Here is a 24,584-nt window from a genome sequence, read left to right as displayed (position 1 = left end):
TTCAGTTCAAAGAGCCAATCACCATCTTCCTTGTATTGCGTTGCATTGACAACCAACTAAAATAGGCTCTTATAAGTACATTTAATTTAAACAATTAAATAGAATGAAAAAAATCATTCAAATCATACAACAAACGAAAAACATGGAGTAATTGAACAAATCTGTTGGAGTTTATGTTTATTGTACCTAAATAATTTGAATTAAAACAATTTCAGGGATAACAATGTACTTATTGTTACCATTATGGTGATCAGTGTTTGCTTTAGTTAGTTTCTTGACCCTTGACTTGTTAACATAAGTGTTATTCTCTGGCTGCCGTAGCTGTTCGTTACAGTGAGAACAGCAAAAGAAACTTGATGCTTGTTGTTTATGATACATTTGTTATCATCATATGATGGCCTTATTTGCTGAACTCCTGAGAGTCATTGATTATAGTAGCCTTGTGACTCTAGGGCAGAAGATCCAGCAATATTTATATCAGATAAACTAAACGATTATCAAAAAATGTTTACATAATTTTTGTAATCCAGTTTAATAACACATCACACAATAAGCACTTTTAACACCTGCGAGTTTTACTCAGTGACATGCCGCAATGCATTCTGGGTGCATCACGCGAAACTCATCCATGGCTCCCAGAATGCATTGTGGCATGAAGCATGTCACCATTGTTGAGATTCATAGGCAGATTCTTGATGTCTGTGTGTGAATTAATCTCGTAGGAGTTAGAAGTGATTAGTGTACAATCTGTTTCAAAACTAATTCAGCTTTTCTGATTAAAACCGTGTTGAATCTTTTCTAGAATCATAATTTTAAAAAAAGTGAATAGGATATTGCTCATACTCAGTCATAAAATCAATGAATTAAATCACTATACAATGATCATATTCTCGTCATCGAGCAGCCAACAGCATCTGATTGTGTTTCTCTTGCTTTTCTTGCCATAGCAAACTCAGTTACAGCAGCCAGAGAAACACTAACGTTAAAAAGTCATCAAACTGCCCAACTAAAGAAAACACTGATCACCATGATGGTCACATTAAAAACTTTATTTGAACCAAAATACAGCAAAAACAGTACTATTGTGAAATATTTTTACAATTTAAAATAGGCTAACTTTTTTTTTTCTATTTGAATATATTTTGAAATACAATTTATTTCTGTGATTCACATGATCCTTCAGAAATCATTATAATATGCAATATATGCAATTATATAATATATCTCAAGAAACAGTTCTGATTATTATCAATGTTGAAAACAGTTGTGCACATTTTTTTCAGGATTATTTAATGAAAAGAAAGTTATAAAGAACAGCATTTATCTGAAATATAAAGCTTTTGCAACATTATAAATGTCTATACTTGATCAATTTAATGCATTCTTGCTGAATAAATGTATTAATTTCTTTGAATTAATCATAAATTGATCTTTATTAAATTTAAATTGATCACACACTGTAAAAAGTGATTTTTTGACCTTGTAAATAAAGATAGCATAATTTAAGTATATTTTACAAACAAATCCTATTTTGTCTTTTTACTTCAAAATGTCATGTTTAATTCAATAAACTACTTGAGTTTTCATTTTAATTTATTGTGCTTAAATACATAAGTAAATTCAAATGGAACTGGCCAAGTAATATTTACTTAGTGTTTTGTCATCTAATGGACTAATGCAAAAAATGACAAACGCAAGTAAAACTTACTCCATTAGGCCAGGCAATCTATGCGCATGCTTTCTGGGGTCCTAATGGCGCGCAGAGGAAAGCAACGGAACATTTTCTCGAAGTCTGATGATACACGGTAAGTTGTGAAATATTTGTTTATTGGTCAATTTAGTTACGTTTGCAGAAAAGTATAGAGCTATTAGGCTGTCTGCAGTCATGGTGGCTAAAGAGTTTACGCGTTACTTTTAATATATAACTTCGAGTTGAGTATGCTAAAGAACCGAATCATCCGTTATTAGCAAACAGCATCTGTGTCGAAAACAATTGCCCTATGTTTTACATGTAATCTACAAAGAAGTTTAATGTACAGTGAACTTTAAGATGAAGTGTGCCCGACGCGAGCGTCGTGTTTATTCATCTTTGTGATTAAATAATTGTGCCCTCACGTGCTATCCGAATTATAAACATAAGTTTCCTAATTTAAAAATGGACATGTACAGCCTCGGAAGTTTTACGAACCCAGGATGATAGACTACCCGAGCCCCGAGATGGGTAAATTAACGTTAGGCCATTAACTTTAAAAGTGATGGAGAAAACCGCCAATCCCCCATTAATTCACATCAACTAAAATACACTACTTTGTTGATGCATATTAATCAAGTCAGCCAGCCTTATATGAGCTAACGTATACATTTATTGTTGATATTTACTTGAATGCAGTGCAAATCAATAAGATAAGTATATTTGGTATAAAAAGTATATTTCTGACATTAACATTTCTAACATATGTCCCACAGGTTGCACTCACCATTCAAGCTCATGCCAGGTAAATTGGCAATAATTCTTACAGCATATACCAGTATGACACAGATTTCAATAGATATACATACACATATACAACCACACACACACACACACACACACACACACACACACACACACACACACACACACACACACACACACACACACACACTGCATGCAGAATTATTAGGCACGTTGGATTTTCTGATCATATTTTTTCTCCTATCGAAGATTAGAAGTCATTAATCACTGCCCTGCTGTCAAAGATTTCATGGAGAGATGGCCAGCTCTTTTTTGTGAATCTGAGGTAAACCTTAGTTCTTCTTTTGTTGGCTCGATGGTAATATGTAGGTACTTATAACTTTTGGAACTTGTATTTCATTCATTAAAAACAATAAAATATTTTAATTTCATTAGTATAGCATGATGTGTGTTTGTGTGTGTGTGTCCGTGTGTTGTTGGCAAAAAAAAGTTTATTTGACTACTAAATCTTAAATGTGTTACATTTTATTTTCTTTGTCTTAGATCAAGAATGAGTTTACAAGGATAACCTCCATTCCCCTGGAGCCAACCTTTCTGCAAAAATTGGACCTCTACACTCCAAACCTCCTGGATTTGTTTAAAATGAAGGGTGCAGGCATAAAAATTAGAAGTGTGCTAGATTCACACTTTACTGCAAGGTAAATGTATATTACACATCTGATATCCTGCTGCTTCCTGACTTTATTGATATGCAGTTGTATGTAGATGGAAGTGTACACTGTTAATGCTCACTGCAATTTACTTTTGTTTTTAACAGCAAATTGAAGATAAGCGAGATGCTGTGATTCGTTGCCTGCTAATCATCCGAGGAGCTCATTGAAGTCTTCCAGGTATATTAGATACATTAAAATTTAGTTTGACTTTGGATATGTACAGTACTGCAAAAGGCACATTAGTATTTTCATCCCCAAAATTGGTTTTTACTTTTTATATCCTTGTGCTGTAGTTTGTCAAAACAAGTGCTATACCGTTCTAAAAAAAATGGTGCTATACGGCACTAAAAATGGTTCTTGGCTTGATAGGGGAACCCATTTTGGTGCTATATAGCACCATATCTTTAAAGGTGCTCTACAGCACTTTTGTCAAATGGTGCTGTGTAAAACCCATAAGAGGTGCTATATATCACATTTTATTTAAAAAATGCTGCTAAACAGCACCTACAGTGGTTCAGGCAGCCTTATCAATCATAGGGGAACTACTTTAAGTGTTGTATAGCACCAAATCTTGTTGCTTCAGTGGTTCTTCAGCGGTTCTTCACTGGTTCTTTGGGATGACTGATGCGCTATATAGCACCGCTACCATACAGAACCTGTTTAAGCCCCTGTATGGTTCTTCAGCGGTTCTTCAGGGTGGTTAAGGTGCTATATAGCACCACTGCTGTACAAAGAACCTGTTAAGCCCCTTTAAAGATTCTTAACGAGCCAAAGAACCATTGTTGGTGCTGTTTAGCAAAATAAAATGAAAAGAAATAAAATGCAATATGACACCCCTTATGGGTTCTTCACAGTACGATTTGATAAAGGTGCTGTAGAGCACCTTTAAAAATATGGTGCTATATAGCACCAAAAGTAGTTCCCCTATGATTACAAGCCAAGAACCACTTGTAGTGCTATAGCACCATTTTTTTTTAGAGTGTATGAAATATCAGTTTAAATTCCTAAACATTTATTTTGCCATTGTTTGTAATAATCTAGGGAGATTTTTGTATGCACAGGGAGTCTGACAACAGTTGGTGCTCCACAGAAGGTCTGGTCTCACCATCATTTAGTCTGTCTATTATAACATGAAGAAAGAGATACAATTGAGACAGCCTAAATACATGCGAAGCTACCTGAAAAACTATATCAAGTGTACCTAGTCCAAAAACTGCTTTAAGTGCAAAGGGTGATCACACCAAATATTGATTTAGTCCATAGAAGGTAAATTAAAATCAATTATGAAAGCATTTTAAAGGCATCCCCACTTTACAGAATTTTTACACAAGTGCCTAAAACATTTTACAGTACAGTAGCTTTGCAGGTAGTAATTTAAAGGGTTAGTTCACCCAAAAATGAAAATTCTGTCATTAATTACTCACCCTCATGTCGTTCGACACCCGTAAGACCTCCGTTCATCTTCGGAACACAAATGAAGATATTTTAGTGTAAAGCTGATGCTGAGAAAGGCTTCAGATAGGCCTCCATTGGCGTTCAGTACATTTACACTCCCAAGATCCATAAAAGGCACTTAAAACATCGTTACAAAGTCCATCTCACCACAGTGACTCTACAATAATTTTACGATGCGATGACAATAGTTTTTGTGCGCAAAAAAAAATCAAAATAACGCCTTTATCCAACTTGTTCTTGTCTTCCGTGTGTGCCTCCACGACGCATGCGCGAGAATATGACGTAGCGCCGGCGCTCGGACACATGACACACAAGCGATTTGTTTACAAGCAGAGGAAGACGCGCGTGTCTAAGCTGTTGAATTCTACATTGATCGTGCTTTAGGTCTCGGCGTAGTTCTCAAAATGGTGCTTAAGTGTGCATTTCATGGATTCCCGAACCCCGGCGCTACGTCATATTCTCGCGCATGCGTCGTGGAGACACACACGGAAGACAAGAACAAGTTGGATAAAGGTGTTATTTTGATTTTTTTTTTTGCGCACAAAAACTATTGTCGTCGCATCGTAAAATTATTGTAGAGCCACTGTGGTGAGATGGACTTTGTGACGACGTTTTAAGTGCCTTTTATGGGTTTTGGGAGTGTAAATATACTGAATGCCAATGGAGGCCTATCTGAAGCCTTTCTCAGCCTCAGCTTTACACTAAAATATCTTCATATGTGTCTGAATATGAACGGAGGTCTTACGGGTGTCGAACGACATGAGGGTGAGTAATTAATGACAGAATTTTCATTTTTGGGTGAACTAACCCTTTAAGTGTCTTGCAGACAGTTCTTCTTGATTAAGTCTGTCTTAATTGTTTCCCTCTTTCTTCATGTAATAACAGATTTAATGATGGTGAGACCAAATCTCTGTGTGGGACTTTTGTCACATAAAATTAAAGAGAACATACAACTTACTGTACATGATTCTAACCACTTTGCACTTATTTGTGTATTTGACAGGATGACAGCAGAGACATGATTAAAGATAGCTTCACCAATCATGTGATGAAGATCATTGTACTGGGCAGCACTGCAGGAGAGGAAAATGCTAACATAGCTGACTTCATTGAGGGGACTGAGGTGCTGTTGTAAGAATCTCACAAATGCTTGCCTTGTGCTCATGGGCTTCATTTACTCCCTGAACTTAAGCTAACTTTTTTCAGCAAGTGAGATTGTTCTAAAAATGTTTTGTTTTTTTTGTTTTTTTCAGGAGTGTAATTCAAATAAAACTCAAGGAAAATGTCTGTCAGTGTGTTTTTTTGTTGTTGAAAACATCAGTAGTAATATATCACAAATTATATTAAGTAATGTTTAAATAATATTTGAAGTAAAGGTTACTCAGGATAACTAAAAAAGATAACTAGGATTCTTATGTAAAAGACATGCAATAAATCATATTATATTTATAAGCATTACTCAAGTAAAATTTACAAACAAAGAGTCATTAAAATGTACTGGGAATTCCGAAGTAAACTTAACTTAAACATTTCTAATTAAAGCTACTAATAATTTATGTATAGATTTTACTAGCCTTTTCTGAGTGAAAATTGTTTCCAAGCTTTTTTCAAGTAAATCCTACTCCACATTTTTTACAGTGGGAATAAATTACATTTTAAAATATACTCAAATAGAAAACAGTCACTTAACATTTAAGTAATATTTCACAATATTACAGCTTATTTTGTATTTTGCAGAAGAGACTTCTTTAAAAACAATTAAAATAGTACAGTTTCCAAACTTTTGACTGGTATAGTGTATGTGTGTGTGTGTGTATACATAACAGAACTATATACAATCTTAGGGCTGTTTTCTTTTAGACATTTGTGCTCTCTTCCCCACCTTTCTGAATAGATTTCAGCAGTAAAGAGAGAAAGCATTTGCAGTGATGGTTTTTCTCCATTTACCTGACAATTTATAATGCTGCTTGTTCTTACACGGACAACCGAACCGATGCTTCTACTACAACCATAACTCGTGTGATGATGTTACGTCAAATGCACACGAGCAGCAGCGGTTGTTGCCAAGTATTCATTCCCGGGGGATCAATACAAACTAATAAACGGTTCCATTTTCATATTTCTTTGCCTGCAATTTTTGTTGCGGCCGCGGTACATTATAAAAGTAGTCCAAAAAAACGCAACCCGCAGCTCCGTAACCTTTCCCGCGACTCCTTTTTTAAAATAGCCCAATTGTGCGGGAAAAGATGTCCGTGTGTGTGTTCTTTTCTTTCTCCCGCCTCCTGTCAATTTCTTAGGCACGCCTTCACGGGACGACTATTGGTCCAAGAAGCTGTCCATCCTCGGTAACGGGCGTGACGTCATAACTTCCGCTGCCAATCCTGTCTAGCGCCAGAGTTTAAAAGAGCGACAGGATGGACACAAGAACGGCTTTGCTTTCCTGTTCATTTGTGTTTGTTGTGTAATATGCCCTTTTGGTTTGTTTTCGTTACGTTTGATTAAGTTACTTTGGATAGTTTTGAGTTGTCTTTTGTTTCCTTATGTGTTACATTTCGAGTGGCTTGACCGTTTCCTTGGTCCATGGGAAAATTGGACAGGTAGCATGTCACGTGACATACACCTTGCAACACCTAGTGACTAATGTATAGACACACTAGTTAGAAGTGAGCGCCACCTGTGTATGTTTTGATTTGTTAGAGAGGAGAGGTAAGTTAGGCGTGAGAAACGCTGAAGACTTGCTTTTCTTACTTTCTTTTCATTAGTTAGGTTAGAGGTTGAACTTGGGATTTTGTTTTGTTCTGTTCTTTTCTTTGGTGCTGCTTTGTGTCCTTTTCCCCAGGTTACTATTTTTTCTCTTTGTATCTTTTTATTGGTTATTTAAATATTGTATATTATCATCTTTTGTTATATACACAGTAAAATCCCCAGTGTTACATTTAATGAGATAATTAAGAGATTATTAAGTGATGATTGACCATTAGTGATGAACACCTGATGATAATGAGCAAAATCACTGAAGAAAAGAGAAAAAAGAAAAACACAAGAACTACGACTGACTATAAAAAAGACATTGAATCTCTGAAGATCTCAGCAGAGGAGGATTAAACAACTCCACAAACAGCATTACCAGTTTCACACATTACTAACCAGACTGACTTTATTTCTGCAGACATCCCAAGTCTCCCGGAAGTACCGGGAGTCTCCCGCATATTTATAGCGGCTCCCTGATGCCCGCAAATTAGTTAAAACCTCCCTGATACCTCCCCTACTTTTTTCAGGTTGGGATGTCTGTTTCTGTCAGACGTCTACAGAAGCTCTTACTGAGGTTTAGATGTTGATGTTTTATTGAAAATAAAAGTTGAAGTCACCATTATGGTGATAAGTGTTTACTTTAGTTGGGCTCTTGACCCTTGAGTTGTTAACATAAGTTTCTTCTGGCTGCTGTAACTTTTTGATACAGTGGGAATGGCTATATAAACTTGATGCTTGTTGATGATACAGTTGTTATCATCATATAATGGCCTTATTTGCTGATCTCCTGAGAGTCATTGATTATAGGAGCCTTGTGACTCTACGCCAAAAGATCCAGCACTGTTTTTGTCAGATAAACTAAAAGATCATCAAAAAATGTGTACATAAGTTTTGTACTCCGGTTTAATAATAACACATCACACAATAAGCACTTCCAGCTCCTGCGTGTTTTACTCACACACAGACATCAAGAATCAGCCTATGAATCTCAACAATGGTGACACCGCAATGCATTCTGGGTGCATTACGCAAAACTCATCTAGGGCTCAAAGAATGCATTGTGGCATGAAGCATGTCACCATTGTTGAGATTCATAGGCAGATTCTTGATGTCTGTGTGTGAAATAACATTGCAGGAGTTAGAAGTGATTAGTGTACAATCTGTTTCAAAACTAATTCAGCTTTTCTGATTTAAACCATTATGGATCTTATCAGGAATCACAATAAAAAAAAAGTTAATAGGATATTGCTCCTACTCAGTCATAAAATTGATTAATTACATCACTACACAATGATCATATTCTTATCACTGAGCATCTGCCATCATATGATTGTGTTTTCTCTTGATTTTCTTGCCATAACAAACTCAGTTACAGCAGCCAGAGGAACACTAACATTAAAAAGTCATCAAACTACCCAACTAAAGAAAACACTGATCACCATGATGGTCACATTAAAAACTAACAATTTTCTAAACAAAATCAAACTAAAAATCTGTTTGTTCTCATTAAGAGCTTCTATAGACGTCTGACAGAAATAAAGTCAGTCTGGTTAGTAATGTGTGAAGCTGGTAATGCTGTTTGTGGAGTTGTTTAATCCTCCTCTGCTGAGATCTTCAGAGATTTAATGTCTTTTTATAGTCAGTCGTAGTGTTTTTCTCTTTTCTTCAGTGATTTTGCTCATTATCATCAGGTGTCATGACTAATGGTCAATCATCACTTAATTAATCTCTTAATTATCTCATTAACTTTAACACTGATTCAGTGTTACTTTAACACTCTGTAGAGTGGGACCATATGTGCTCTGAGCAGTGTTAATTTAACACTGCGGATTTTACTGTGTATTTACAATGACAACAATAAGCTTCAGTTGCATTTACGCCTTTCCAACAAAGAAATAGATCGACTTCTGTCAGCTTGTTGAACACATTTTTATTTGTACATATTTCTACCATATAATGATGGCTGAAGCAGCAGCGAGTGCACAGCGTCTGACAGTGTTTTCATGGTGACCAGATAAACATTGTGAACCGGATTCTTCAAAACGTCAGCGAAAACATCAAATGAACATACAATACAATATAATATCTTCTCTTCCCTGCAAACGATACAAAGAACAATGTGTCATGCATTCTGAGTTTTTGATACTGTTAAAGAATTGGATTCCCATGCTAAACATGGGCAAAGTTTCAAAAAATAAGTTGGAGGGCAAAGTTTCAAAAAATAAGTTGGACGTTTGCTAGAGTATTTCTGTGCTAAATATACTCCTTCCGGTTTCTTGCAAGTTCCGGACATTTTTTTCAGAGTATGGGTCTGTGTGACGTCAACAAGGGCGGAATGTCATATGTCAATTATGTCTTATGTCGAGCATATGTCAACATATTCATTATTTATTATTATTTCTGTGTTTCAGTGGATTCTAGTGCTGGTTGGGGTGTGAGTTACAGTCCTTCACACATCTGTGCACTAAAGGACTCAACAGTGATAATGAGATGCTCTTATACATACCCTACTGGACATCAGATCAATAATGTGTTCTGGACTAAAGAGTCTATAAAGGGTGTAGAGTATCCAGATCTATCTAATGACACTGAATACAGTCAGAGGCTTCAGTATCTGGGAGATAAACAGCAGAACTGCACCGTCAGACTGAGTCATGTGACTCTGAAGGATTCACATGAGTACTATTTCAGATTCATCACTGATAAAGACAAATGGTTTGGTAAAACAGGAGTGACTCTTACTGTCACAGATGTCTTTGGTGAGGTTTATCTCTTCTTCTGCATTATGTTGAATAATAATCGGTATATGACTGCAGCACTAGATATAATGTGTGTGTTGTGTTCAGATCTTCAGGTGGAGTCTCCTGAGAGAGTGACAGAGGGAGATTCAGTCCGTCTGACATGTAAAAGCAGCTGCACTCTGACTGACAGAGCAACATTCATCTGGTACAGAAACTCACAGCCATTAACTGAGAGAAGAGACAGAAACAATGAACTCCTGCTGCAGTCAGTCAGAAGAGAGGATGCAGGCAGATATAGCTGTGCTGTACACGGAAACAATCCCATCTCTCCTGATATTCATCTCAATGTCATGTGTGAGTATATTCATTTGTTCAGTTGTTTAAAAACAAGAGATGTGTTTTAAATGTAAGCGTCTCAGTGTCCATCAGTCCATCTGGTGTAATAGTGGAGGGAGATTCAGTGACTCTGAACTGCAGCAGTGATTCAAACCCTCCTGCAGAAATCAAATGGTTAAAAGGAGGAACAATTGTAGGATGTGGAACCTAGTCAACACGTGAGATCATGCTCTGATCACAATGACATCTCACCATTCTCTTACGGTGACACTCACAGTGTGAGTAATATGTGAGCTCATTGTGATTCAATATGTTGAGCAGGTTGAGGTGTTTGAGGTTTTGCATAACATTACAGATCGTTTGAAATCTATTGATTACATGCCTTAGTTCTGTCACAGGGTGGAGGTGTTATTGAATTTGTTCACTCGTGATCAGACTTGTAACGTTATGGGCCAGGCAGGCACAAGTGTGTGTGTCTCCGCGACTGCACGAGTGTGTTTGTCCGTGCAAAGCGAGTGAATGAGTGTGTCCGCGCGAGTGAGTGAGTGTGTGCGAGTGTGTCCGCCCGTGCGAGTGAGTTTGTGTGTGTGTCTGCCCACGCAAGTGAGTGTGTGTCCGCCCGCGCGAGTGAGTTTGTGTGTGTCCGCGTGAGTGAGTGAGTGTGTGTGTGTCCGCGCGAGTGAGTGAGTGTGTCTGCGCGAGTAAGTGAGTGTGTGAGTGTGTCCCACTGAGCAAAGTTATGTCCAAAAGAAGTCTTTTCAATGTCTTTGCCCCTAGAGGCGTACGTTGTAAAGACGTCCACTGAGGAGCCAGAATGAAAGTTTTTATGACGTCTGTTTTTGACGTGTTCTGCACGCCCGATATAGACGTTCATGGAACCTCAAGGTTAAAAACTAGTTCAAATGTGCTCATTGTGGACATATTTTCCATTTGTAATTGCAAAGCAACTCACAGACAGTGTGTGTTTGTCCAGAAATCATGAAAATAAAAGAAACTTCGCTCACACCTTTAGACACTTTAGAAAACGTATCATCTGTAATTCACACATCTTTGGATCGTGAGAGAATCGTGGGATTCAATCCAGGATCTTCTTGCTGTGAGGAGACAGTGTTTCCCACTGAGACACTGGTGCTGCCCTTAATCACAGACATAAGACACACTTTGACTATTTCTGTCAGACGTCTACAGAAGCTCTTACTGAGTATTAACAGAGGTTTAGATGTTGATGTTTGTTTCTTTTGAAGTCACCATTGTGGTGGGAAGCGTTTGCTTTAGTTGTGCTCCCCATGCTTCGTGTGTTAGCTTTTCTTTGGCTGCTGTAACTTTATGTGTGAAACACAATAGTTGTGTCTGAGAAAGCAAAGACCATGCGACATTAGATGTTGTCAGCTCCTTGTCGATAACTATTTCATCAGAAAGCGAGCATCTGATATTGTGTTATAAGTTTTGTGGGGTTTTTTTGGCAAATAGTAATTTGTTATATTCATTATAAGCTTGTGAATTTATTGTTTTGGCACCAATAGCATTAAATGATCCTTTATCCTGAAGGATAGTAAATTAAAGTTGGTTTGTAGTATTTATTTCACATAATCTCACACAGACATCAAGATTTTGCCTATGCTTCACAACAACGTTGACAATCAAAACAAAAAAGCTTCATGCGGCAATGCATGATGGGTAGCTTCATAATACAAAACTCATGCTTGATTGTCACCGTTGTTGTGAATCATATGCAAAATCTTGATGTCTGTGTGTGACCATGTGAAATTTTCGCTCAAAACATTGTGTGCACATGCTGATTTATCATCCTTCAGGATAAATGCTAATGTTATTGATGCTAATACAGGTTATAATAAATGGCTCTTACCCAAACAAGCACACAAAACTTAAAAAAAAGCCATCAGAGGCCCGTTGCACAAAAGTAGAATTAAGACATCCAGGATAAATGACTGAGCTGAGCTCAATGAGGCCAAAACAAGTGCATCCAGGCTTAATTGGTTGCACAAAGACCAAGCCAGGATGAGCAGACATGGATTCATCAAGCCAGGTTAAACCAATCTTGGATAGGTGCGCGCTCACGGCTCACTCAAATAGACCCGCCACCGATCACAGATTCATTGATTCACCATGGCAACTAGAGCGGCGTACTTTTCCCCGTTGGAGGCTGGAGGCATACGAGGAGGTAAAAGACATAATTAAGAAGGAAGGCAACACCGCCACAGTGATAAAGCAAAGAGAAAAAGTATTGCAGACCTCCTGAATGCGTAAGTAGTGCACAATTACACACTCACCGCTCCGCTGAAACATCACAATTACAATCCAAATAGTTAATTCACATCTCCAAAAATGCAGTTGTACACTGATTATGAAACAGTTTAACTTTTAATTTAAATGGACAACAGATATGAGTGAAATTGTGTAAAGTAACCCCATCACACTGTATAAGGCTTTGATAAATTATTATCAAAGGCTTACATAATTACTACGCTCAGTAGTACAGTTTAATCTTAGCCGTTGTACTCTGCTTCTTCTGCTGTCCACCGATGTTTTGTTTTTTTTGGCCTCTTATGATGTTTGTGCTGTATACTGTGTGTAATACAAGCTTGCAGGGAGGCTACTGCATCCATTCATTTGTCTGTTCAGTTGATGTGTATGGATTTGTCCTGCATTTATTTCAGTGTGCAGACAAGCGGGGTGTGTATATATATATATATATATATATATATATATATAATCTCTATCTTTGAATGTGTATTTATCCTTTTGTTGTATTGTTGAGTCACTGTGTGACTTCAGTTTCGAAAGGAGCTGATGGTTTACCTGCTTTGTTTTATCCTTATTCAATAAAGGAACCTAATGTTACACTTTGTGTTTTTATATTTAGCCTATATGGAATGTGTATTTTATACGACCGACTATTAGGGCCACACTGAGGAAGAAGGAAAAAGTCATACATTTATGAGGCTGGTTCTTTCTGTGGAAAAGATGCATATTCTTTTTACAGTCCTGATACTTATGACAATGTGACGCTGATGTGCCAAAAGATTAAGTATGTCCTTGTTTGTGAAACCATACTGAAGAACAATTCCACGAAATGCCCCACAGCTGTAATTTTAACAACCGTCTTCCTCTAAAACAACGGGTTACAATATTATGACTTAATTTTTCGAAGTCTGTGACTTTTCTTTTTTTTCCTCTGTGGCCCTAATATTCTATCATTTTTATATATAGCCTTATAGTCTATGGGAAACCGTAAGTTATCTAATGATAGCAACATCATCTAAAAATCATAATTTATCCAAAATTATTGAAATTATGATCACAAACGTTTAAATAATGACAGTGGGTCTAGTTATATGTGATAACAATGTATAGTGGGCAGTGGAATAACTATTGGTTTCCGTTTGTGGTGACTGCTGACTGACATAAGGGATGAGATTAAATAGATCCTGGAATTTAGCCTGGTCTGGAGCAGGCTAGCTCAACAGAATAAATCTCCATGGTAATTTATACCATAACATCCAACTGCCATCCTATCCAGCTTTAGTGCAACCGGATCACGGATAAATTAAGCCAGGATCACCAAGATATCCCGGCTTAATCCCTTATCCTAGTTTTGTGCAATAGGCCTCAGGGGTCTCATTTATAAAGCGTGCGTATGCACAAAACGGGGCTGGAAACATACGTACGCCAGTTCCCACGCAAAGGTTGGGATCTATAAAAAACAAACTTGGCGGGAGAATGTGCGCACCTTTAAGCAAACTTTGAGCCGTGCGTACGCACATTCTGGAGACAAAGGGAATTGGCGACACAGATGGTGAGGTCGTGAACTGACGTTAGATTGTAGAAAATAAATGTGAGAAGAACGATTATAAGAATTAATGACATTTAATTTTCACTCCATTTCATACGTTATATCCACATTATCATGAAGATTAAATCCAACAGTGTTATTTGTGCCTATTGTTTTAGGCTATATACATCTAGTAAAATCCAAACGTAACTCAAAATGCGCACAAACTCTTTTACTAGAGTGAGAAAAGTAATGAAGTAAGAACAAATTTACTCTGTTTTCATTTTGATATACACATTTACATTAATGTTCCAGTTTCATTATTGGCCATATGCACTGAAATTACATAAAGTCATTACACAGAATTTTAACAAAAATTATATGAATGTAGATAGACGTGCGACTTTTGACCACTTTTCCTGTGACAGGCTGTTTTAATGACAGCAAGGATTAAATATAGGCCAATTCCAATAATTCCTCTTTAAACTAAACTGCAGATCTCATGTTATGACAAAATATGTTTTAGCGAGAACGATGATCAATGATGCACACTTACTTCGATATCACAGACACTGCAGGATTGGGTGGTCGAGCGGTCCATTATCCGGTTTTACACGGAGTGTAAAGACGTCTTCACAAAATTATGAAAAATACCACTGTATTTGAAGGACACAACTTGAAGAAAAAATTACGATTTGCACGTTTCCTTTTTTTGTTTGTCGTTTTATTTGTCAATGACGCTCTGAGTCAGATGATTGTATTTACACTGCAATAAATTAGTTGGCCTATCTGTTTAAATTAAAATAGCCTTGACATCCTATATGTTCACATTATCAGCAAAACTGCAGGAATTTCAGTTGAAGGGTTTAAAATTAACAACATATTTTGAATTAAAATGACAATTTGCCCGTGGAAATTAATGAATAAACTTTATTTTTTAAAAAAATATCTGAGAAGTATTTTATACAATTTTGTTTTTATGGATATTTTGGTATATTTATTCTAAAACATAAAAATGATATTGGATGATTGTCAGCAATGTACTGTGTAAGGCACAATTGGCATTTATAGTCTGTATCTAATATTTGTCTATGTCTTGTACCTTTGACAGTGTTAAACATGGTGTCACGTGGATGGGAATGTGCATGCAAATGATATGCAAATGAGGTCATGCATAGTAAAACTAGGCGTTGTAAGCTCCATATATGGTGATTTCAGGGTGGAGATGCACGTACGCACATTCTTCTGCTGGCTGTGATTTATAAAGGGATTTTTGTGCAGGTTCTGACGTACTCATGGTTTTATAAATCTGAATTTTTTTGTGCGTACGTACACTTTTAGTAAGGTTAATACACAAAGCTTTATAAATGAGACCCCAGATGCTCACTTTCCAAAAGTATAATCATCAACAAGAATCTGACAACACCTGATGTCACTTTATCTTTGCTTTCTCAGCCATAACTATTGTGTTTCACACACACACAGCTGCTGCCAAAGAAAAGCTGATTCAAGTACAGGGACCAAGAGGCCAACTAAAGCAAACGCTTCCCACCACAATGGTGACTTCAAAAGAAACATCAACATCTAAAGCTCTGTTAATTCTCAGTAAGAGCTTCTGTAGACGTCTGACAGAAATAGTCAAAGTGTGTCTTATGTCTGTGATTAAGGGCAGCACCAGTGTCTCAGTGGGAAACACTGTCTCCTCACAGCAAGAAGATCCTGGATTGAATCCCACGATTCTCTCACGATCCAAAGATGTGTGAATTACAGATGCTAAGTTGTCTAAAGTGTCTAAAGGTGTGAGCTAAGTTAAGTTAATTTTTATGCTCATGTTTGTTAAAATCTTCTAACTGATTGTTAAAACACTGCAAGATCTGATGCTTCAGTAACAATAGTTTGTAATTCAGTAACAGTGTTTGTAATAAAAATGCATTAATAAATCAATTGTAAAAACCAAATGACATAATTAAATTCATGATAATTTTAAAACCTTCACCAGGTAATCATGTTCACCTGATGTCACTTCTCTTTAGCTTCCTTTGCTACTTCACATGTGTTTTACCAACACACATTCACAGAAGCCAAAAGAAGCTGACCTTTAATAAGAGTAAAGAGCCCAACTAATGGAAACACTGATCACTCAATTAATTACTTAACTATCTCATTAACTTTAACACTGCTTCAGTGTTACTTTAACACTCTTATTTTAACACTTTAACACTCTTGAGTGTGGTCTCACATATACTCCCAGGAGAGTTAATTTAACAGTGGAGTTTTTGCTGTGTGTCATTTGCGCGAACTGGACGCGAATGAGGCGGATTTGCGTCGCGCGAAACGCGCCTTCCTTGCTGCGGGACCTCCAGACGCACGTCATTGCGCCTTTCCATTGACTTAACATTGAAATCACTCGCACCAGACGCTCTATTCGCGTTTGGTGTGAACGCAGCATAACACCCTGCTGGGGGTTCCCATATGAACACCGAGCGCTGTTAATTCAACACTGGGGAATTTGCGGTGTGCTGTAGAACATGTCAGCATATTATGATTTTCATCAATAATTAGTTGCACGGAAATGTTTTATGATCCTTGTCACAATTAGTTTGTTTTTAGACCCTCCCAGGAGCGTCTCAGTGTCCATCAGTCCATCTGGTGTAATAGTGGAGGGAGATTCAGTGACTCTGAACTGCAGCAGTGATTCAAACCCTTCTGCTCTGAACTTCAGCTGGTTTAAAGGAGGAACAATTGTAGGATCTGGAATAATCTACAGCATCTCAAAGATCAGCTCTGATGACAGTGGAGAATACAAGTGCAGATCCATCAGTGAACATGGAGAGAAATACTCTGATGCTGTGACTCTACACGTCATGTGTGAGTTTATTATAAAAACACAAGAGACTGTAGAACATTTCAGTATGTTTATAATGATTTTCATCAATAATTAGTTGCACGGAAATGTTTTAAGAACCTTGTAATAATAAGTTTGATGACTGCTTTTAGACCCACCCAGGAGCGTCTCAGTGTCCATCAGTCCATCTGGTGTAATAGTGGAGGGAGATTCAGTGACTCTGAACTGCAGCAGTGATTCAAACCCTCCTGCTCTGAACTTCAGCTGGTTTAAGGAGAATGAAACCTCAGCTGTTGGATCTGGACAGAGTTTCAGGGCACTACAGAGTGGACGCTTCTACTGTCAGGCTCACAATCAACATGGATCTCAGAGATCAGACGCTGTAACTGTCACAGGTGAAGCTTTTGTAAGAGCAAACCTGTATAACTTTCTTCAGTCTGGACAGTTAGTTTTAGCTGATAATGATTCTTTCTTTCAGAGCATTATAGATCCAGTTGGCATGCAGTTTTCGGGATCACAGTGGAATGTGGAGCAATATTCACCGTCATGTTCATCATTATCACTGTCATCCTGTTTATAATGTGAGAACCACAAACAACATTAACAGCATATGGATGAATGTATTTGAAATGATCAATGTCTGTCATTATCACAGAAAGAAACAAAGGAGTGTTAAAACTGAAGATCTCGCAGTGAAAGAGGTAAATCATTCGAACACAACACGACTTTACAGAAGCAGAAAATCAGTCGATCAGCCGTTATCTGTGTAATCTGTCTCTGTGATCTGCACAGCACAAGCAGCTTCACAAACAAATTACTCATATGAGACAATTCTCTTATATTGTAAGTATAAGGATGTAAATCTTAAATATATATATATATATATGTACTCTTATATTCTCTTATACACACTCAGAAAATAAAGTACATAATTGTACCTTTTGTCACTGTGGCTGTACCCTTAAAGGGATAGTTCACCCAAAAATGAAAATTCTGTCATCATTTACTCACCCTCAAGTTGTTCCAAACCTGTATGAGTTTCTTTGTTCTGCTGAACACAAAATAATATATTTAGAAGAATGTTTGTAACAAAGCAGATAGAGCAACTATTGACTACCATAGTATTTTTTTCCCTAATACTTATTAGGTTAATTCTCAATAAGAGCTTCTATAGATGTCTTTCAGGGTTGGAGCCAAACTCTGCAGGACAGCGACTCACTAGGACCGAACTGGCCTGCCAATGGTAAATTATAGGGTTAATTGTACCCTAAGGACCAATTGTGTAACTTTAAAGGTACAGTTATACATTTTGTTCCCCAAGGAACAAAATTGTACCTCCACTGTACCTTTTTTTCTAAGAGTGTATCTCTTAACTGTACCTTTATAAGGTACACAATTGGTCTTTAGCAGGGATCCTCAAATCAGGCCCACGAGATCCACTTTCCTGCAGAGTTTAGCTTTAACCCTAACCAAACACACCTGAACATGCTAATCAATGTCTTCAGGTTCATTAGAAAATCACAGGTAGGCGAGTTTGATCAAGGTTGGAGCTAAACTCTGCAGCGCATTGGCCCTCCAGGACAAGATTCGAATAACCCTGGTCTTTAGGGTAAAGTTATACCATTGTTTTCCTCTGCTTAGAGCAGTTCAGTCCTAGAGAGTCACTGTCCTGCAGAGTTTGACTCCAACCCTGAAAGACATCTATAGAAGCTCTTATTGAGAATTAACCTCTTCGCGGTCGTGCAAATTTTGCCAACAACGCCTAAAAAGGCCTCCCCAAATTAAATTGCTTGCTGTTCTTGAACCATTTGGAGTATATGCATGGTTTTGGTCTCTTTTGAAAGGGGACACTTTGAGGTTTCTTCCTGAACTGTCAGAATCACTATAAGTCTTACTGTTATTGAGTAATAGAACTTTGAACACACTGAAAAAGGGGAAAAAAATTTCCGCCTACATTTTTTTTTGTAACAACATGACTGCAGATAACTCCAGCTGGGAGGTATTAGCTGGAAAACACAATGGGATCACAGCATGAAGCCTTACCAAACCCAGTTTAAAATTTGATAACAATACCTTGGATAATGAGTGTTTTACACATGTTTATCTAAGTTTATGTCTAGGCGCTCCCCAAAAAAGGCCACTTGGAGACTCCAAATGACCCTTTGTAACCACAGACACATAACATGCTGCTATTCTTGAATACTTTACTCTACAGTCATAATTTTGGGCTCTAATGAAAGGTTACAATTAGAGCTATTATATACCTTATCCAGATTCACTGTCAGTAATTGCTGATACATAGTTACTGAAGTATAAACACATTATAGTGGTTTTTTTTCCAATTCTTGAAACCAAACTTTCTACAAATAAAGAGACAAAAAAACTGCTATGCATTAAAACACTTTAATTTTAGAACTCACACTATAAAATAAATAAATATATATACACACACACACACATGTATTTATATGTATTTCAAACTATTTACAAATTATATTTTTTAGAATCAAAGAAAATATATCTACCAGTGGCACATCTACTCAAAAAAAAAACTATGGGGGCTCTACAACAGATAACCCTCCCCCGTGCTCTGCCTCTTGGAGTTTTGGTGGCAGAACCTCTCTTTGAAGGTGGGGAATGGGGCTCCTCTTCTGATGAGGTGCTGTCCTTCTGTCCCTCAGTAATTTGTTTTTTACTGACTGGCTCCCAGACTTCATTGGATTCATTTTCAGATGATGGTCTGTGATATAAAAAAAATAAAGAAATAAGTGATTTGCAAAACATTTACATTGTTTCTGTATCCACACGCATATAAACAGAAACACATGCACACAAACAACCAGGCTTATACCATTCATGAGTGCACACACACACACACACACACACACACACACACACACACACACACACACACACACACACACACACACACACACACACACACACACACACACGACACACGACACACGACACACACACACCTGTACTTGAGCCCACATAAACATTCCTGCACAAGCGCACGAGCGCACAAACACACACACACACACGACACACACACACCTGTGCTTGAGCCCACATAAACAAACATTACTGCACGAGCGCACAAACAAACACACACACACACACACACACACACACACACACACCGGTGCTTGAGCCCACAAAAATAAAAAATCATGCACAAGCGCACACAACAAGTTTGCAGCTACATGTCAAAACACACACACACACACACACACACACACACACACACTCGACCTAACACACGACATAAGCTGACAAGTACACCTAAAAACAAACACATAACTCAGTATATATATAGTAAAATAAGTTGTATAATATTATAAAAAACTTACTTGTCGAGAGTGACGTCTCCACCATCCAAAAATATCTCCTCTGCTATGGAGTCAACTGATGAACATTCGCTCTCTTCATCAGAAATGGCATCCTCCGACTCATCACTATCACGGCGAGTGCACTTTTCAATAACTTCTTCAAGTAAGAAGTGTGTTTTTCTTGTTCTCTTTGCCATCTTTGCCTTCACCTATTGTCTTCCACTCGTGATCTAGCTCAAAACTAACTTTACGCGCAGGGCGCAGAGGGCGCATGAATCACTATGCTGCTTTGCGCACGAGCTTCACGCATGACCAAATGATTCGTCCCACTAAAGCTGCATGTTTTTCTTTAAAGAAATCTATTGGCTATCAAAAAAGCCAATCATTTCCATCATACATTTCAACTGGATCGATTTACTGTCAATCAAAGAGAGGGAGGTACCATGGCTCTGATAGGCACTCCTTGGCTATTGATACCTTGGTGACACCTCTATCATGAATCGATTGGCTCAAATGACCTGTCTATCAAAAGTTCAGGGGTCAGCGGCCATTTTGACTTCACATTTTTCTTCGTGTTTACATGTGAAACGAAACTAGACCATAGAATGCATCGAAGTTGTGATAGCTCTGTCGGCTAACTTGAAATGCTACTACTACATTCCATGGATGCTTATTGATATATAAATATGTTATGGACTAAATAATTCGCTGAATTGGATTGTATGGACCCTTGAGAGTGCAACAAAACCATTTTTGTTGTAATGTAATGGATCAGTGAACTAACAGAAGGCTTCAAGGGTGAGTTTCTTCCAGTTTATGTTTGTTTGTTTGGCTGTTGGTGGTCTGACAAAGACACAGATTGTACCGGCTGTGTTGATTGTATCCTAATATGGTTTACATCGTTCGAATCACGAGAATCTCAGCTTTCCAGAGATATGTAACATGTTTATTTTTATTTTTTGAATTTTCTCGGTCAATAAGTTTAATTTCTGAAACACTTCAATGTCCCGTGGGCGGGACGTCGGAATTTAAAGAGGTTTAGATGTTGATATTTTATTATATGTTTTTATATTTTTTATATATAATATATATATATATATATATATATATATATATATATATATATATATATATATATATATATATATATATATATATATATATATATATATATATATAATGCTTTACTTTTGCTTATATTGCCTGCTCCCATTTTTTTGACGTAAGTCCTTCTGTCTCTGTCCCTACAGATCTCTTATTACAATGAAGACGCATTTAAAGCACTTGAGCTCAAGTCCATGACCTTAAACCTATACGACACACTTACAGTAAGTAAGACGTCAAAGTCAGAAGGCTTGTTTTCGAGCTGCATCGGTACTGTGAGAGCGATTCAAAAGCACAAGTCATTTGCTCTCCAATCGCTCTCGCGTTACTTTGATGTCATACGCCGATCGGTCTGCGCAGCGCCGATGCATCTTGAACAAGCCTACCTCCATCACAGATGATCACATGACCGATCTCTCGCTCTTTTTCACACAGATCGTTGATCCCAGACCTCCTGAAGACTCCTGCACAACTCTTTAGCTTTTCTGAACATGAGAATCCATCAGTAAGTGTCAGAACCTGCAGCTCTTCTCAATATAATCAATAAAACTCTCTTCAGCACGAGTGTGAGTGCTTTATGATTCTTGAGAAAAGTTTTATAATGTTGTTGATGAACTTCAGTCAGTCTTTCTTCATCTTATTGTGTGTTCAGATCAACAGGAAGATGCTGCAGGAAGAGGCGGAGCTCAAAGGAACCAATCCTGAGCTATGTGGGCGGAGCCACTGATGATTGACAGGGATCATTAGTAATGAGTCTAAAGGCCTGGTTTCACAGACAGGGTTTAGATTAAGCCAGGATTAGGTCTTACTTAAATTAGAACATTTAAGTACTTTTATAAATGTGCCTTAGAAGAAAAAAAATATTACTGGTGTGCACCTCGAGACAAAATAATGGCAGTGACATATTTTAAAATATGCCAATGGAAGTTGCTTTCAGTTAAAACAGCTCAAACATGCACTTTAGTCTGAGACTATTTTAAGCCTTGTCTGTGATACCGGGTGATAGTTTTATTTTACCCTCATTTGTTCTCTTTGAACCTTTGCAAGAAGAAGAAAAAAAAAACTTATTGTCTGCTGGGCTAATGTAATGTCTGTTTTTTTTTGTTTTTTTTTGTGTAATATTTTTTGGAGTGTAATCTTACTTTTTTATCTTTATGTATTATGCTGTATTATGTATTTTATGATGAATCCCCTCTTTATGTTTTACTTTGTATGTTTTTATAACTAGGGCCTTCAATAAACCTGATTAATAACCTCATGCAGTTTAAAGGGATAGTTAACCCAAAAATTTAAATGCAATGATATTCTGTTCACCTGGTTATGAACTCACACAACCTGCAAACTTGACTTGAAGCACACACAGTAAATTCCTCAGTGTTGAATTAACACCGCTCTGTGTTCATATGGGAACCACCAGCAGGGTGTTAAAGTAACACTGAAGCAGTGTTAGAGTTAATAAGGTACTTAAGTGATTCATTGAGTGATGATTGTTTGATAATTGGTGACATCTGATGATAATGAGCAGAATCACTGAAGGAAAGAGAAACACAAAAACTACAACTGACTTCAGCCACAGGCTTAAGCTGGGCATACACTGTGCGATTTTCGGAAGTTGAACCATTTCATCTTTAATGCTGCAAGAAAGAAAATAAAAAGAGGGAGATCTTTAAGTTCTGTAGGCAGTTATCACATAGAAGCAATGTCTAAATTTGCCTATTGGCCTCTGTCCATCATGGCCTCCTAATCATCCTCATATATATGATTGGCTTCATCGCTCTGTCTCCTCTTCACCAATCAGCTGGTGTGTGGTGGGCATTCTGGCGCAATATGGCTGCCGTCACATCAACCAGGTGGTGCTGCAAATTGGTGGTGGTTTAGGAGATTCCCCCCTTCTATGTAAAGCACTTTGAGTGTTCAAAGTCAAAACACAAAAAACTAATTTCTTCACTCATGCATACTGTAGTAACAGTCCATAGAACAGAAACCATCAAAAGTTTGTATATGTATAACTCGGGGAACATGGGCGGATCTACAGGGGGGCAATGGAGCCTTGCCCCCCCAGCTGCCCCCCTAACTTTGATGATCCAAAAACTGTACTTGTAAAAACAACCCGTCAGTATGTTCAATACATTTACCAAAAGTAAGCCATTTAATTTTTAATTTTAAATGTATTAAAATTAAAATACATAAAATACCCCTCCCCCCGCCCCTCAAATACTTAGCTACGTCCCTGATTCAAGCGTGCAGAGCGGCGTTCGCTCAGTCTGGCTCACACACAGCGAGTCTGCTGCGGTGCGGTGGCCCTACAAACCAACTGGAGAGACTGAGCTGCCCCAGAGCCCCTGAAGGTGAAGTGAGTTTCCCCAGGAGTAGTTTAAACACACGTTTAACTTAAAATTACATTTGTAATGAATGTATTTTATGCTAAAGACGATTCAGCATCAGCAAAAACAGCGAGTATATTACATTAGCCAAAATCAGCGGTTGTGATTCGTAAGAGCACTCTTCCCTTTGATTAGCCTAATTTTGATTTTAGTAAAGACAAGAACAGCTTAATAAAAAATATAAAAATATTGTATCCATAACTGCCAACTCTCACGCATTCACCGTGAGACACACGCAATTGACACGCTCTCACGCCGCACACACATTTTCTCACGCACAGAAAAATCGCGAAGAAAAGAGGACACGGAGACCGACAGACTAGACAGAGCAGGTTACTTGTGATATTAAAAAAATCTCAGCTCTCAGATTCTGTCACTTTTATTACGAAATTCAAACAATAAATGCCGTTTTGGCGCTTGTAAATGTTACGTGACAGATCCCTAGCTGCACGTGGACCGATCATCTCTAATAGCTAATAGTAAATAAACACGAATGAACAATGTTGAAAGAAACAGTAGCCTACAACTTACCTAAATGTATATTCCTCATACATAATATCGACCAATCAGTCTAACAAAGGGGTCAATAAAACAACTGGAGAACAATTATGTCACATAACATTTACCTCAGGAAAGCCATTTGATGACACATTAGTTGGCTAGAAAAAAAGA

At 37.6% G+C, this 24,584-nt stretch overlaps 1 protein-coding gene across 2 annotated transcripts in view; it reads left to right on the top strand.

Annotated features, from left to right (window-relative positions):
- Positions 1-22,785, top strand: part of LOC307122976 (B-cell receptor CD22-like) — a 47,447-nt gene extending 24,662 nt beyond the window's left edge. For both annotated transcript variants that reach the window (XM_079811328.1, XM_079811327.1), the window contains exons 6-14: positions 9,786-10,133; positions 10,221-10,469; positions 16,855-17,112; positions 17,242-17,484; positions 17,568-17,670; positions 17,745-17,790; positions 21,675-21,752; positions 21,964-22,033; positions 22,181-22,785. In XM_079811328.1, coding sequence (XP_079667454.1) covers positions 9,786-10,133; positions 10,221-10,469; positions 16,855-17,112; positions 17,242-17,484; positions 17,568-17,670; positions 17,745-17,790; positions 21,675-21,752; positions 21,964-22,008 — 1,370 coding nt within the window. In that variant the 3' untranslated portion in view covers positions 22,009-22,033; positions 22,181-22,785. The remainder of the gene's footprint in view (positions 1-9,785; positions 10,134-10,220; positions 10,470-16,854; positions 17,113-17,241; positions 17,485-17,567; positions 17,671-17,744; positions 17,791-21,674; positions 21,753-21,963; positions 22,034-22,180) is intronic.
- The last annotated feature ends 1,799 nt before the right edge of the window (positions 22,786-24,584 follow it).

Source organism: Gobio gobio, assembly GCF_949357685.1.
Source record: "Gobio gobio genome assembly, chromosome: 3".
NCBI classification, from domain to species: domain Eukaryota; kingdom Metazoa; phylum Chordata; class Actinopteri; order Cypriniformes; family Gobionidae; genus Gobio; species Gobio gobio.
The sequence above is the reverse complement of the archived record's forward strand: the minus strand, read 5'-3'. Positions and strand labels throughout refer to the sequence as shown.